This window comes from Pipistrellus hanaki, assembly GCF_964339955.1.
Source record: "Pipistrellus hanaki genome assembly, chromosome: 18".
NCBI classification, from domain to species: domain Eukaryota; kingdom Metazoa; phylum Chordata; class Mammalia; order Chiroptera; family Vespertilionidae; genus Pipistrellus; species Pipistrellus hanaki.
The window spans coordinates 39404755-39421441 of NC_140520.1; the positions used below are offsets into that span (position 1 = coordinate 39404755).

General features: G+C 52.6%; 1 protein-coding gene across 1 annotated transcript; it reads left to right on the plus strand.

Moving 5' to 3' along the window:
- Positions 1 to 12992: 12992 nt before the first annotated feature.
- On the plus strand, positions 12993 to 15740 carry CCDC190 (coiled-coil domain containing 190). The gene is made up of 3 exons (XM_084866548.1): positions 12993 to 13207; positions 14261 to 14381; positions 14457 to 15740. The coding sequence occupies exons 1-3, from the start codon at positions 13012 to 13014 to the stop codon at positions 15124 to 15126; spliced, it is 987 nt and encodes a 328-aa protein (XP_084722674.1). The 5' UTR covers positions 12993 to 13011; the 3' UTR covers positions 15127 to 15740.
- The last annotated feature ends 947 nt before the right edge of the window (positions 15741 to 16687 follow it).

Genomic DNA, 16687 nt, shown 5'->3' on the forward strand with positions numbered 1-16687 from the left:
AGAGGAGGAGAGGGCAGAGACAGGCCTGACACAGCCATTGCCAAGGAGCATCGGGACCAGCAGGAGCTGGGAGAGGTGAGGAAGGGTCCCGGAGGCTTAGGAGGAGTGTGGGCCTGTCAGCACTTCCACGTCATACTTCCAGCTCCAGATCCACGAGAGAGTAAGTTCCTGGTTTTTTAAACCACCTGGAGTGATGTCAGAGGAATGGCCCTGTGAGAGCGCACCTTTTCTTCTCCCCCTGAAATGTCAGCAAGTTAACGGATATAATTAAATCAAGAAATCCCTGCTCAACACAGACCGCACACTGAAGCATCTAAAGGTGGGGAACCGGGAGTAAAGGGGAGATGAGAAGAGAGGAAAGCGTGACGGCCGCAGACGCAGCCCTGCAGCTAGGAGCTGGCAGCTGAGCCGGGAGAGGGGAGAGGGGAGAGAGCAGGGGCAGCAGGCACTGCCTTTGGCCAGGAGGGACAGGAGCTGTGGGGACAGCCCAGCAGGGTGAGCAGCAAGAGAGCGAACAGAGTCTGAGTCAGCAGACACCTGCCAGAGCACAAGGTTCTGCCAAGAGGCTCCGCTCTGTGCGGCCAGCGCTGGTGTTTCAGACACAGAAACGGAACCACAGAGCCCTGCTGCCACTTGGACTCCCAAAACTCAGCTCCCGTGGCCCTTGGAGTCGGGCCCAGGAGCACATCATCTGTAAACCGAGAGCTGGTGAGTAGAACCACAGTTTGCTCTGTAACTGATCCCCAGGAAGGGTGCTTGGGTGGAACCCCATGGAGGTCAGGGGTCGCCATTCCAGTGAAGGCAAACAAACCCTATGACCAAGCAATGTGGCAGTTTGGTCTTATAGAAACCACAGAGGTTCAAGATTGGGAGACCACAGAGGTAAAAAATCTTGCAATTCAGTGCCATCTACAGGAAAATAGTAGAAAGCTCATCAGAGATAAACGTGTAAGCAAAGGAGGACAGCAAATACTATGAAGAATCACAGTAATGAGAATGATCAGGAAGAAAATGAAAAATCCCTGGGAAGCAAGCTGGAACAGATGGAAATGTGTGTATAAATGACAGATTTCAAGGTTGTAGTTCTCAAAATACTCAACAAGATGTGAGAAAATACCCACAGTGCCCTCAGAAAACAAATCAATGAACAAAAGGAGTAAATTTACTAAAGAGACTGAATTTTAAAAAGGAACCAATCCGTAATCCTGCATGCAATTAAGGAGATTAAGAGTGAACTACTGCCCTAACCAGTTTGGCTCAGTGGATAGAGTGTCGGCCTGCGGACTGAAAGGTCCCAGGTTCGATTCCAGTCAAAGGCATATACCTTGGTTGTGGGCACATCCCCAGTAGGGAACATACAGGAGGCAGCTGATCTATGTTGCTCTCTCATTGATGTTTCTAACTCTCTATTCCTCTCCCTTCCTCTCTGTAAAAAAATCAATAAAATATATTTTAAAAGAAGAATGAACTACTGCCTAGCCGGTTTGGCTCAGTGGTTGAGCATCAAACTATGAGTCAGGAAGTCATGTTTCAGGACACATGCCCAGGTTGCAGGCTTGGTCTCCGGTAGGGACATGCAGGAGATAGCTGATCAATGATTCCCTCTCATCCTTGATGTAACTATCTCTCTCTCCCTCTCCAAATTCAATAAAAATACATTTTTTCAAAGAATGAACTATTGAGCATAGAAAACAGAGCCAACCAGAGAGAGGAAAGACTCAGTGATATCAAAAGTAGGCATTTAGGAATGATGCAGAGGGAAGCAGAGAGAGACCTGAGCATAAAGAAAAAGGAAAGACCTCTGTGAGACCTATCTGACTCCATCAGAAAAAGCCTATTAGAGTGATAGGTACTGAAGAGGAGGAAGAGAGGGGGCATGGATGGGCATAGATCAGCTGCCGCCTGTATGTCCCCTACTGGAGATGTGCCCACAACCATAGAGGAGGAACTCTGGATTGAGTAACCTAGTTGTTCTGCTTGCTTCTTGAATTTGAGTATCTGGTTCTTTCCATAGATTTCAAATTCAAGAAGCAAGCAGAACAACTAGTTAACTCAATCCAAAGAGGCCCTCTTCAAGGCACTTGATATTGAAGCTGTCAAAAATTAATGACAAAGGGAAAATCCTCAAAGCAGCCAGAGAAAAGAAGGGAAACCCATGAGAATTTCACCTGACTTCTCAGCAGAAACTCTACAAGCCAGAAGAGAGTGGAACCAAGTATAATATTTAAACATCTGAAAGAAAGAAATTACCAGTCACAAGTAATATATCCAGTAAAATTTTCCTTTAAATATGAAGGAGAAATAAAGACATTCCCAGACATGCAAAAGCTAAGAGATTTTATCACCAGAAAACTTCAATTGCAGGAAATACTCAAAGGAGTAATTTTACCTTAAAGAACACAGGTTACAACACTACAAGTGAGAGCACAAAAACATTTATAGCATAAATAGGGATAATTTGTGCAACAAAAACATAAAGGGGATAGGGGAAAGGTCTAAACTGACAAAGAAGATGAAGACCAGATGAACTCGAAAGAAAAGCACTATGATATATATCTGTGGGAGCCCATATATATATGAGTCCCAGGATAGTCAGGCCAATGGGAGCACAGAGGCCTCGTTGTCAATACACCAGCATGGCCAAGAGTGCTCTGAGCACGAGTCTAATAGGGATGCCCAAGACTAAGATGCCATAAACAGCTGCAAGGCCACAGCGATCTCACTGGACTCTGTAGGCTTCTGTAGCAAAATGATTGACGTCACTGTGGCAGCTAGCCTTCTGTCTCTGGAATAACATACAGGTTACTGACTAGAGAGGAGAGGGAGCTCAGAGAACAGAGAATCAGCTCCTATGTGTGTGAGGGAGGAGAGCTCAGACAGAGCTGAGAGCTGCTGCTGATACGATGTAAGACTAAGGGCTCATAGAGAGCTCAGAGGTAGCTACTACCCTGTTTCCCCAAAAATAAGACAGTGTCTTATATTAATTTTTGTTCCCAAAGATGCGCTAGGTCTTATTTTCAGGGGATGTCTTATTTTTCCATGAGCTAGGTCTTATTTTCAGAGGATGTCTTATTTTCGGGGAAACACGGTATGTGAGGCTACAAGACCAGCCAGTGTTCTGGGCAGGGGAGAAAGGAGCAGCCGCTGAGGCAGAGAGGCTGGAGCAGCCGCTGAGGCAGAGAGCTAAGGTATCACTCAGATAAAAGCTGTGAGCACAGAGATTGCTACGGCTTTGTGGGAAAGGGGTACATGCTAACTAACCGGTGTCCAGCTGCCTGCCTATATGGACTTTGCTGTAAAGAACTGTTTTGTCTGATGGTTATATGGCCACTGGCTTCTGCAATAAAGACTCATTCTTATACACCTTATACATTCTTATACAACCTCTCATGGCTTCTTTGACTGCCCCACCAATGAGAATTGACCTGTCCCTGACAATATGCAACTTAATTTTTCATAGACCTAATGGTAACCACACATAAAACATACAACTTAAAAAAAAAAAAAAAGGAAACAGGAAATATATATGGAATACCACCAAAGAAAAACAACAGACAGAAACATAAAGGGAAAGAACCAATGGAGGCAGAGCTACCAGAAAACAAAAAAAAAAATTCTATAGGAAATCCTCATACATCAATGGTTAGCCGAAATGTAAATGGTCTGAATTCACCAATAAAGAGGCACAGAGTAGCAGAGTGGATCAAAACCCCCAAACCCAACTGTATGCTGCCTATCAGAGATACTTCTAAGCTGCAAAGACAAGGGTAAATTTAAAATAAAAGGATGGAAAGTGATTCTCCGTGAAAATAACATTCACAGAAAAGCAGTGTAGCCATACTTATATCTGACAAAATAGATTTCAAGACAACAAAGATAACAAGAGACAAAGATGGATACTTTATAATAACACCTCGAGAAAACAACATTTGCTATTATATATGCACCAACCAGGGAGCACTGAAGTATATATAACTACTCCTCACAGAACTAAAAGAAGAAATAGATAAAAACACAGTCATAATTGGGGACTTTAATACTCCATTAGCAGCTCTAGACCAACCAAACAGAAAACCAATAAAGAAATATCGGCCTCAAATAACACACTAGACCAAATGGACATAATTGCCATTACAGAGCCTTTCTCCCAGAGCATCAGATTGCACATTCTTCTCAGCGCGAATGGAACATTCTCAAGGACAGACCATATGTCTGGTCACAGAACTAGCATCCACAAACTCAAAAAGATTGCAATGATACCAAGCAGATTCTCTGACCACGATGCCTTGAAATTAGGAACCAGCTGCAAAGAGGAGGTAAAGAAGCCACAAATGCGTGGAGATTAAAGAAGATACTATGAAAATCGACTGGGTCAAAAGATGTATAGAAACAAATGAGACTGACAATACAACATGTCAAAACCTCTGTGATGCAGCGAAAGCAGTAATAAGAGGGATGTTTATGTCATCACAGGCCCAGCTCAATAAGCAAGAGAAATTCAAAATTCACAACCTGATATCACATCTTAAAGAACTAGAAAGAAAAGGACAAAGTCAGCAGAAGATAGGCAGTAATAAAAATTAGAGCAGAATTACATGAAATAGAGAACAAAAAAGACTCTACAAAAAAAAATCATTAAAAGAAAGCGCTGGTTCTTTGAAAAGATTAATAAAATTGACAAACCCCTAGCTAGACTCACTAAGGGAAAAAAGGAAAAGACTCACTAAAAAAGTCTTTACAGATATATAATACAAAGGATGATATGAAAGACTACATATCACCAAATTCAATATCCCAGAAGAAATGGATAAGTTCCTTCCATTGGATAAGTTACATAAAAATATGTAACCTTTCTAGACTAAATCAGCAAGAATTGAAAAGTCCAAATAATCAGAACAGCAGTGAGGAAATTGAAACAACCATCAAAAACCTCCCAAAAAACAGAAGTCCAGGACCAGATGGCTTCACCAGTGAATTCTACCAAACGTTCAAAAGAAGATTAAAGCCTGTCCTTCTCAAACCCTTCCAAAAAACCGAACAAGAGGCAACCCCTCCTAACACATTCTATGAGGCCAATATAACTGATTCCAAAACCTGGCAAATATAACACAAAAAAAGAAAACTGCAGACCAATATCTCTGGTGAAGACAGATGCAAAAATCCTAAACAAAATATTATACTAGCTCATCGAATAAAATAGTACATCCAAAAAGCAACACATCACAATCAAGTGGGGTTCATTCCACAGGCACAAGGATGGTTCACCATTCACAAATCAATCAATGTAACAGGCCACATTAACAAAAGAAAGGATAAAATCATATGATCTTATCAATAGATGCAGAAAAGCACTTGATAAGATACAGCATCCATTTATGATTAAAACACTCAGTAAGATGGGAATAGTGATAGATCCTCCCTTCCCCCACCTGATGGACAGAGTAACCTGCACCGGCGGCCTGGACATTCCTGAGCTCCTAACCAGGCACCTGATATGGACTGTGCATTGAACCACCAATCAGCACCTGACAAATACCCTAAGTCCCTGATTCCTAAGTCCCTAGGTCCCTAATCATGTGCCTTATATGAAACCACCAACCAGTGTGTGCCAAGTACCCTAAGCCCCATCCCTTCCCATTCCTCCCCTCAAAAGGGGTGTTCTTCTCCCCTCTTCTGAGACAGCCCGGCAGGTCCTTCTCCTCTCATAAAGCCTGTAGTCCTGGTTTTCAGCCCTCTGTCTCATCTTTCAATAGAAGGAAAGTACCTCAACATAATGAAGGCCATTTATGATAAACCTGCAGCTAATACCATACTCAATGGTGAAAACTGAAAGCTTTCCTCTAAGATCAGGAACAAGACAACGATGTCCACTTTCACCTCTCTTATTCAGTGCTCGAAGGCCTAGCCAGAGCAACAAAGCAAGAGAAATAAATAAAAGGGATTCAAATAGGAAAGGAAGAAGTCAAACTGTCGCTTTTTACAGACACCATGATTCTGTACATAGCAAACCCTAAAGATTCCACCAAAAAAACCCAAAAAAAACACAATAAACAAATATAGTCAACTTTTAGGATACAAAGCTAATATGCAAAAATCCATTGTCTTCCTGTATATTAACAACAAAACTTCAGGAAAAGGATTTCTTTTGCAATTGCAACCAAAATAATAAAATACCTAGGAATTAACTTAACAAAGAATGTGAAAGACCTATATACTGAAAATTACAAAGCATTGTTAATTTGATCCATTTGAGTTTAGTTTTGCACGTGGGGACTGTGAAGGAAAGGAGCCACATGCTGACCTGACAAGCTCAGGGGAGCCTGCGTGGCAGTCTTGCAAACTCAGACCTAAAGTAACCACAAAAGATGGTTTGAAAATTAAATATCTAACTACAAACAGGTTATAGTGGGTAGTCATGTCCTAGGCCGATATTTTCCCTGACAAAGATCAACTTCCGATCTTTTTACTGAGCCCATTTGCCTTTTTGCCTCTAAGATAACATATCTGAGAGATGTCTGGGTAACTTGTGACTTCCCTTTTTCCGGAGCCCCTGGGGCACAACCCAATGTGGTGGGCGCCAGGCAGCTGCCTCAAATTCCTTCGTTATCATGTTAATTGTTCCTGCACTCACCTGAGTACACGTCCATCATTTTATTTTTATCTAATCCCAGGGGTTTCCCACCGCTTTGCTTTCTCCCACCTCCTTACTCTATCACCAATGAATTTCACATAACCCACCTACGTCCCTCCTTTGATTGCAATGTATAAATACAAATGTAACCCACCATTCTCTGGAGCATTATCTCAATTTATTGAGGTTCTGTTTCCCAGCATATGTTGGCAATTTGGCTCAAATAAACTCACTAAAATTCTTTACAGGTTTCAATGGTTTTTTCATTAATAGGACAAATTGCAGTCCAGTTTCATTCTTTTGCATGTGGCTTTCCAGTTTTCCCGGCACCATTTATTGACGAGACTATCTTTACTTCACTGTGCGTTACTGGCTCCTTTGTCGAAAATTCTCTCTGTCTAAACAGATGGTTTATGAAATATAGTGGCAACCATACTTTGGTAAAAACTGCTGTTTAAATTTTAACCCTGCTAAGTCTGGCTCTTGCATCTGATTAAAACACTGGGTACTTACCTCAGCTTCCAGGTGGAGACCTGGAGGCTAAGGCAATTTCCCCTTGCCTAGGGGCCAGGACCACAGGAGATTGATTCCCACTGACTCAGTAGCTTCGGGGATAGAAACTGTAGATAACCTTTAGAGTCTAACCGCTGAGCTCTGCTTCTGTATTATCGCTGTCGCAAGATAGGGCCACATTCCAATGTCCAGCAGGATGTGGCTGTCCCCAGTCTTTAGAATTTAGTCTTTAGGATTTAGGAACAAAAGGAAAATTCTTGTGGTTTAAACCTTTAGAAAGAATTGCCTACCCTTGAAACAGTGCAGTCGTGTAGAGACCACCTGCGTGTGGTGCTCTTGTGGCTGTCCTGGCCAGTTCAATAAATCCTTGCCTGCTTTTTTTAATTAACCATCAGCCTCCGGTGGTCTTATTTTGAACCCAGGTTTCGACCCCACAACAGTTTATAGCTGGGCTTTCCTTTCTGTTCCATTGATCTGTGTCTGTTTCTCTGCAGGAACATACTGTTTCGATGATCGTAGCTTTGCAGTATACTTTGAGGTCAGATAGTGTGATACTTCCAGCTTCTTTCTTTTTTTTCTCAGGACAACTTTGGCTATTTGGGCTCTTTTGTGTTTCCATACAAATCTGACGAATTCTCGTTCTATTTCTTCAAAAAATGATATTGGGATTTTGATGGAGATTACATTGAATCTGTATATTGCTCTGGATAATTTGGCCATTTTAACTATTGCAAATATTTCTCTTTTCTGCGTCCAACGCAGCTGGAGAGAAGTCCAGTTCCTGAGTAGGGGCAGCTGAGGATTGAGAAAATGAAAGGAAGAGACAGACACAAAGATGGAAGGAAAAAGCTGGGACCGGATGCACATGGGCATTTCTTTACATTGTCAGCTGAATCCAGGTGGTCAGCAAAGCCACTCCCTGGAAACACAATCTGCCAAAAGGCAGTGTTGTCAGCTTGCCCTTCATTTCTACCAGGTGCGGGGGGGTGGGGTTGGGGTGGGGGTGGGGGTGATTATGTAAATCCAGCCAAGCACCAGGAAGGAATATGACCCAGGCCCACTCAAGAATGCAAATAATCTCCTTTGTCTTGACTTTTAGTAAAACTTCCTGGTATTTGGGGTATAATATTAAAAAAAAACACTGCATAGGCTCTGGGTCACTGTCTCTCCATCAGAAGAGAGCAGGGGTCTCACCCAGTCCTAGCTATTTACAATAGTTCTGTACTTATTTGCTTGCTAAAACAATAGAAAAGTTATTTTTGTTTTCTGAACTTACGTATGCTATCCCAATGGATTGAGTACGCCATTGATGGTGGTTTGAATGTCCCATTGATTGTGATCTCACTGGTTATGGAAGCACATTCTTCTGGGAACCAGGACAGCTCCATTACCCTAAATTCGTTCAGGTTGTCTCAGTGGTCCTGGGATCAGAACAGCACAATTACCCTAAATTGCCTCAGTAGCTACAGATAATGTGTTTCTGTTGATTCAGTGATCCTTAGACCCAAAACTATAGTTAATCTTTATAGATAACTAACTTGCTCAATTTCACTTCTGTAACTGCTTTGTGCAAACAGCAGGGTTAAAGTTAAGGTTAAAAACTGCAGTTTTTACCTGAGATGATTGCTACCATACTTCCCTGGTGGGAATGAGACGGTTCAGCCACTGTGGAAAGCAGCCTGGCGATTCCTCAAAAAGTTAATAGGGCGACCACACGACCCAGTGATCCCTTTCCCGGCTCCAAGCCCCAGGAGCCATGCATCCGCAAAGACATATGCGCCTTACGTCATCGCTCATGGCGGCCGGAACACGGAAAAGCCCAGGTGCCCTGCGACAGGACGGATCGAGAGGACTGTTCACACACAGCGGATACTGCTCAGCCAAGGAAGGATGAAATGGCGTCATCACAGCAGCATGGGTGGACCATGCGAACATTGTGCTGAGTGAAAGGAGTCAGACGGAAAGATCTAAGAACCACCTGATGTCACTTGTGTGTGGGATATGAATCTGAAAGCCATGGACACAAACAGCACTGAGGTGTTGTGAGAGGGAGGGGGTGGGGCAGAGGGATCCTAACCTGAGGTGACAGGCGAAGATGTGACTCTGGTGGGCAACATACAGGTTTTATAACCTAGAAACCCATGAAACCTGTGTGTTCATGTTGGCCAATGTCACCCAATCAATTTAACAAGTATTAACAAGTTAATAAGCAAAATAAACTGCCCAGTTTGTGGGACTCTGTTTTGGTGGCCCAGGGACACCCGTGTGGATGTTTAGCATGTAGGTGGGGCAGACATGGGCGTGTCACCATGGAGACGACATCCTGTGCAGAAGTGCAAGGTGGGGCGTGTGGAATGCAAAACCTGTGTACTTTCCCCGACTGCTGAGGGAGGGAGGCCCAGGGAGGGAGGCTGAGGGAGGGAGGCTGAGTTCGCCGTGGTGTTTTCCAAACACCCATGTCCGCCCTGCGTCTTATCTGAGTGTGTTCATTACTCAACGGGGGGACAACCTGCCCCTGATTCTGGACCTCCTGTGGCTGCTGTCCTGGGCTGCCGTCCTGGGCTGCCGTCCTGGGCTGCCATCGGTTTCCCCGCCACCTGGCTGCCTCACACGTGTTTAAGCACTTACTATAGAAAACATAAAACATTGCCAATTTAGGAAGAATCACCTAATAAACCCTTTGGTGCCAGAGCCCGGCTTCAGTGGGACCGTGCTGCCCCTCGCAGGCACTGTGCACATGGCAGTGCCTCTTCTCGGCTGGAGGGCTTCGGAGCGGACACTCCCTCCCTGCTCTCCGTCAGGCCCGTGTGATGGTAAGGATCTTTACTAACAGAAGCCGTTATCCCAAGCACAAACCCACAAGAACTTTACGTCTTCTAACCCCATGCTCCTTCCACTGTCCCACTTGTCCCAGAACGAGCTGCTCTGGTTGTGTGTCTGGGAGTATTTCTTCACCCCACCCCCGCCCCCTTGCTATTGACTTGTCAGAGAAACCAGATCACTCCTAGAAAGACCTGTGTTCAGACCTGCTTCCTCAGCTCGTCCATTCGCTCCCCCGAATCTGTGGCGGGGCCAGACTTCAAGGTCCGATTAGACTCGGTGGCACAGGCTCGGGCGGTGCTCTCTGCGCTCAGGCTGCTGGGCGGCTGGTGCTCTGCCCTTGGAGACTGAGCCTGAGGGCGGCTGTGAGCGGTGTCTGTCCGCGAGGCCACCGTGAGCCACCCCCACACACACCCCCGGGTTGAGGCCGGGTGCCTGGCCCTGTGGCCTCCTCAGAGGCTAACGTGACGGCTTTCCTCTGTCTGTCCTTCATTTCTGTCCTGGCCCTTGAGGACCGTAGGGCAGACCCTACACTCCTGACCACGTGGTTCCCCTGAGCCAGTTTGCACTGAGTCGGGTCCCATGTCATTTAATCCTTCCTCCCTGGAGTGAGTCCCGGGAGAGAGAGGCGGGGAGCCGCTCTGTCACTGCGGCCTCCAACCCTGGGGTCCTTGGTCCCGCGTCCTCCTCCCCATCTTCCCAGCATGCCCTCTGAGCTTGAGGACAGAAGGGAGGGCGAGGCAGGCCCTTCCTGATGAGCAGCACGCCTGGTCCTTCCCCAGCCATCCCGCCATTTTCTGCTCTTAAACCCTAAGACAACCCCTGGAGGGCGCTCGTCTGCAGCCCGCCCTCGGCCTGCCCTTTCTGCACCTGCTCTGGGCCAAGTGTGACCCCGTTGGACCTGGAGTCTCCCGGGGCAAGGCCACAGCCCTGCCCCCTCCTCCAGCCCCGCTCCTGCAGGACCCGGAGCCGGCCCCTCTGAACCCTGGGGCTCGGCCCCATCCCCCCCAGTCACCACACTCGGGCTCCTTCTTACCCTCAAACTCGGGCCCCTCTGCGAGCCTGCCCTGGCAGCTTCCTCTAGGGTGGCACAGGGTGGCAGGGGGTAACTCTCTCCTGCGCCCTCCTCGCTGTGCTCAGCTGTGGGCCACCAAGTGGGCACGGGCCGCTCTGTGGTCCGGCCAGGCCCCCAATGGGGCGAGGTGCCCTCTGGCTGGTGCTTCTCCTGGAACCCGGCCGGCAGGCCTTGGCATTCTGGAGGATGATGCTGTGGGGAGGGCAGAGGAGGGAGCGCTCCGCCTGAGAGCAGCCCCCGAGACCCCCTACAAGCCTGTGTGAGGGGGCCCGGCTGCCCGGGGGGTTCGGGGATTGGGAAACCCTGCGGGACATTCACCTCTTGTTCTCGGATGATGGGTGACGCCCAAGGCAACGACCAACAGGTGGCCTGGCCCCGCATGGTCCCTGCAGTTCCCTCTCCCGCTCTGGGGCTGAGCTGGGGAAGTCTTATCACTGGCACTAAACTGGGGGACACGGTGGGAGCCCTCCTGCCCCGCAGACAAGCACAGACAGAGAACGGGCGTCTCCGGGCCTGCCTGGTTTCCCAGGAGCAGGAATGGGGACAGGAGGGGGCAGGGCAATGCGAAGGCAGGAGGGGGTGTGAGCAGACATGCCTGGCTTCCACTCCGGGCTCCATGGACACGGGGACAGGAAGGGGCGGGACCTCCAGGGAGTTGGGGGGTGAACGCTGGCACTTAGAGCCTGGGAGAGCCTGCCAGGCAGCCAGCATTCCTGCGCGGCACGGCTCTGCCAGCTTTGAAGCATATCCTGCACTTGCTCCCGCTGGCCTCTCCCCCCACCCCAGACCCCGGCCCCGCTCCCACCCCAGACCCCGGCCCCGCCCCCACCCCAGACCCCGGCCCCGCCCCCACCCCAGACCCCGGCCCCGCCCCCACCCCAGACCCCCGGCCCCGCCCCCACCCCAGACCCCCGGCCCCGCCCCCACCCCAGACCCCCGGCCCCGCCCCCACCCCAGACCCCCGGCCCCGCCCCCACCCCAGACCCCGGCCCCGCCCCCACCCCAGACCCCCGGCCCCGCCCCCACCCCAGACCCCCGGCCCCGCCCCCACCCCAGACCCCGGCCCCGCTCCCACCCCAGACCCCCGGCCCCGCCCCCACCCCAGACCCCCGGCCCCGCCCCCACCCCAGACCCCGGCCCCGCCCCCACCCCAGACCCCCGGCCCCGCCCCCACCCCAGACCCCCGGCCCCGCCCCCACCCCAGACCCCGGCCCCGCCCCCACCCCAGACCCCCGGCCCCGCCCCCACCCCAGACCCCGGCCCCGCCCCCACCCCAAACCCCGGGCCTTTCCCCCCACCCCAGACCCCTGTACCCCAGAAGGGCAGCCGGACTCCTTCCAGCGCAGAGGGAGCAGCATCCTGTGGGAGCTGGGCTTGCAGGTAAGCGCTGCTCGCCTGGCCTGCGTCCACAGCGGCTGCCTGGGCCTCCCGGGTCCTCTCATCCTCCCGCGCCCTGGCCGTATCCTGCCACCACGTGTTATCGTGTTGTGGATGGAAGCCCACTCCCCCGCTCCAGATTGAGGCCTGTCCGTGCCATCAATGCAGGATGGCCACAAAGCTGTGGTGTGAATGAATGAATGAATGAAGGTGTGAATGAGTGAAGGTGTGAGTGAGTGAGTGAAGGTGTGAATGAGTGAACGAAGGGAGCCACTGAGCAGGACCCCAAGGAGGCGGGAGGGACCCCGGGGGTGGCGGTGCCTTCTCCACAAACAGCCCTGCTTTTCTTCCCCCAAAGTCCTGTGCTCCCTGACCTCACAGCAGGTCCTGGGGCCGGGGGTTGGGGGGAGGTGGAGCGGAGGGGGGTGCTCTGCCATCTACCGCGGGTTTCTGGCAGAGGCGGGCTCAGAGGAGCACTGTCCCCTCCCTCCTCTGGGTCCTGGCATCTCACTCGCCGCAGAGCAGACTCCCCACCGGTGCCCTCCTCCCACAGGCAGCCGCGGCCGGCGCCGGGTCTGCGTGCCGCCCGGGGAACATGAAGGGGGCGGCGGGGCACACGGTCAGGGGGCCGCTGCACAGGCAGTGGGACCTGGAGAGGACGCACGCCAAGCAGGCCGAGGCCAGGCTCAGCCAGCACCTGCAGAGCCTGGAGCGGGCCCGCCTGTGCCGGCTCAGGCTGCTGGCCTGGGAGCAGCGGCAGCTGCAGAGACAGCTGCAGAGGCTGCAGACAGGTAACCGGGAGGGGCGGGCGGGGGCTGGGCACACGGCTCAGGGCCGGGCCCTCGCAGCTCCTGGAACACGCAGACCCTGACCTCAGGCTGCGGCCAGGACCCCCTACCACCCCCAACCACTTCCCTCCTCCATCTTTCAATTCACTCCTGCACCAACCCTTGTTCCCTACTCTCTCGCTTTGTTCTTCATTCTGCTCTCCTTTCTCACTGGGTTTGAGTGGGTTTCACCTCTCTTCATGCCTGGTCGGTACCACTCACCGTGCGGGGTGAGTGTGAGGGCACCTTAGGGAAGGGGGTCAAACCCGAGCCCCAGGGGTCTGCCGGCTGAGCAGACGGGGCGGCTGAGCAGATGGGGCGTGAGCTTTCCCAGCCCTGCCCGCCGCCCGGCCTCCCAGCCGCCGCCTGTCCGCATGGAGCGAGGCTGGGACGCTTCGCCGCCCTGCACTGCGTCTGCTGGGCTTTCTCGCTCTTCTTAGCCAAGGGCAGTGTTTCTGTCACACACACACACACACACACACACACACACACACACCGGCCTCTTCCCGTAGACACACACCCAGATCTCTAGTCCCTCCTCCCACAAGCCAGTCTCCCAGGCACCGCCTTCCCAGGTTTACCCACTCGAGGCAAACGGGGGGGGCGGGACCTGGTGCCCTAGCGTCCATTATCGGAGGTCCTGCCAGACAACGACGGCTCAGCTTCCCTTCCTCCCGCACGGCCCTGGGTCTGGGCGTCCTACCCGCAGCCAGGGCTTAGACCCAGCCATGCCCCCTGGAGGGGAGGAGACAGACCTGCGTGGCCAGGCTGCTCGCTGGGGAGGAGCCCAGCAACACCCAGGCCTCCTCCCCCCGTGTCCTCCCTGCCTCCCCTCCTGCCCCTCCCCCCCCTCCCCCGTGTGTCTGCTCCAATCTCCCCGTGTGATGGCCACCAGTCCCATCTGACTAGGGACCCTGGTGTCCTCATGGCGCCCGAGCTGTCGGCCACAGGCTGCCCAGGGGCTGCGAGGAATCAGGGGCGGCACAATTCAACCCTCACAGGAGTGCTTCCTCGCAGCAGCCGGCAGGGGGAAGTGCGCCTCCTCCTCCGGGCACGGTGCTCTGCGGAGACCAGGAGGCGCCCCCGTGCGCCCGCAGCAGGGAGGGGACCTCAGGGCCCCCCAGGCCACCGGGGCCAGGTGAGCCCCTCACCCTCACCTCCTTCCGGTCCCCGCCGGGGCCCCTCCCTGAGGAAACGCCCCCCCCCGGGGCAGCACAGGGCCCCTCCTCCCCCTTGTGGCCTGGCTGACACCCCACATGGGCCATCACATATGGGCACCCACATGGCTTCAGAGAACCTTCCTCCCTCGCCCTCCCAGAGCCCCGGCCACCAACGCAGCCCAGGAAGCACCCGGGGCCTGGCCCCGGCCCCGGGCCTCCTTCCGCCACGACGACGGCCTCAAGGGCCCCGTGGGAAGCCAAGAGCAGCCGCTGCCTCTAAGCCATGTGACCTCCCACCTCACCGGGGAGACACCGCCCGACCAGGCCGCCAGCCCCGGCTCCCCGGCCCCCGGCCCCGAGGCCAGCCCAGCCGGTGACGGTGGCGGGGCCCTCGGCGAGGCCAGCTCAGAGGCCACAGGCCCGCAGTCCGGCCTCAGCGCCGGGGAGCACGCGCCCTCGGGGGCCCCCTCCTACCGCGAGGTGTTGGCCAGGGCCGCCAACGCCCACTACCTGCGGCACCGGGCGCCCCTCGAGGCGGAGCGGCTGCTCAGCCTGCGGGAGATTTTTGGGCACGAGGGTCACTCTCCGGCCCTCCCGTCCCCTCAGAGTAACGCGTCAGCCCCTGGAGAAACGTGCGCAGTTTTATTTCCGGCCGTCTCCCCTTTCCCCGATCTGCAAGGCCAGCCTAAGAAAAGCGAGGGAGGGGTTTCTGAGAACCGATAACCGATAACCGCCTGTTCTGGGCTTGCAGTGCCCACTGCTAGCCTGAGGGCACCGCCCTGGGTGCTGGGCCCGAGAGCTGGACTTGTGGCCTGTGCAGACCGCCTTCCGCTCCAGGCGCCCGCTTTGGTTTTCTGTCCCCCCTCCCACCTGCTCACATCAAACTGGCCACCGAATCATGAACAGCCACAGCATGTGCTCCCACCAGCATCTCCTTCCCAGCAAAACGGTGGCGCCCGGGCAGCCCAGACACAGAACTCACTGCCGTGCTGGAGGCTGTGGCAGGACAGAGGCTGCATCACATGCCAGCCCTCGCCACCTGTGCCGCTGTCTCCTCGAACCGAGTTCCCCATTTAGCATGAGTGTTTCTCCTGCAGCCACAGCCGGAGGCCAGGGGACTCGCATGGCGCTGCTGGGCCTGAGGACACCTGTCCTTGTCCCCAGTCTGGACGGAGACACATGTGCACTCCCCGCATAGAGCTGTCTCCGCACCTGGGCACACAGATCCGCCCAGGTCCATCCGTGTGTCCAGACATCTCACGTGGTGCGTTCACCCTGTGCCTGACCTGTAGCGTCTGGCCATGACATCCCACCGTTTCTAATAAAAACTTCGTCACCGTTCCAGAAAACGCCTCCTTCCTTCCCTCACGCACATTATTGCGCTCAACGCTCACGTTCCCACGGGCAGAGGAAGCAGACAATCCGCCCCCTGCCCTCCGGGCCCACTTCACCTCCTCCACAGGGAGGGCCCAGCCTCATTTTTGCCTGCAGAAGGCTTAACTTTATTGAAAATATCTTTAGCAATAAAATTAGAGATTAGAACAAAAATTTCATAGTTCAAAATGTATGGAAATTATATTTATCTATAATTTTTCACTGTTACTGACTCATCCAAAACTTCAGTCACTTGACTGTGTCCCAGGTATCCTATCTAATAAGAGTAATATGTAAATTGACCGTCACTCCAAGACACATGATGGCTGCCCCCATGTGGACACAAGATGGTAGCCACAAGATTGCCTGCAGGTAGGGCAGTTGTGGGCAGTTAGGTGTGATCAAGCCGGAAGAGGAGGGCAGTTGGGGGAGACCAAGCCAGCAAGGGAGGGCAATTGCTGGGGACCCAGGCCTGCAGGGGAGGGCAGTTGTGGGTGATCAGGCAAGTAAGGAGGGCAGTTAGGGATGACCAGGCTGGCAGAGGAGGGCAGTTGGGGGAGACCAGGCCAGGAGGGGAGTATAGTTAGGGGTGACCAGACTGGCAGGGGAGGGCAGTTAGGGGTGAACAGACCAGCAGGGGAAGGTAGTTAGGAGTGAACAGACCAGCAGGGGAGGGTAGTTAGGAGCAATCGGGCCGGCGGGGAGCAGTTAGGTGTCAATCAGACTGGCAGGGGAGTGGTTAAGCGTGATCAGGCTAGCAGGCAGAAGCAGTTAGGGGCAATCAAGCAGAAGCAGGCGAGAGGTTGGAAACTAGTAGTCCTGGATTGTGAGAGGGATGACCAACTGCCTGTTTAGGTCCAATCCTATTGTGATCTGGCTTAAACTGGCGGTTGGACATCCCTCAAGGGGT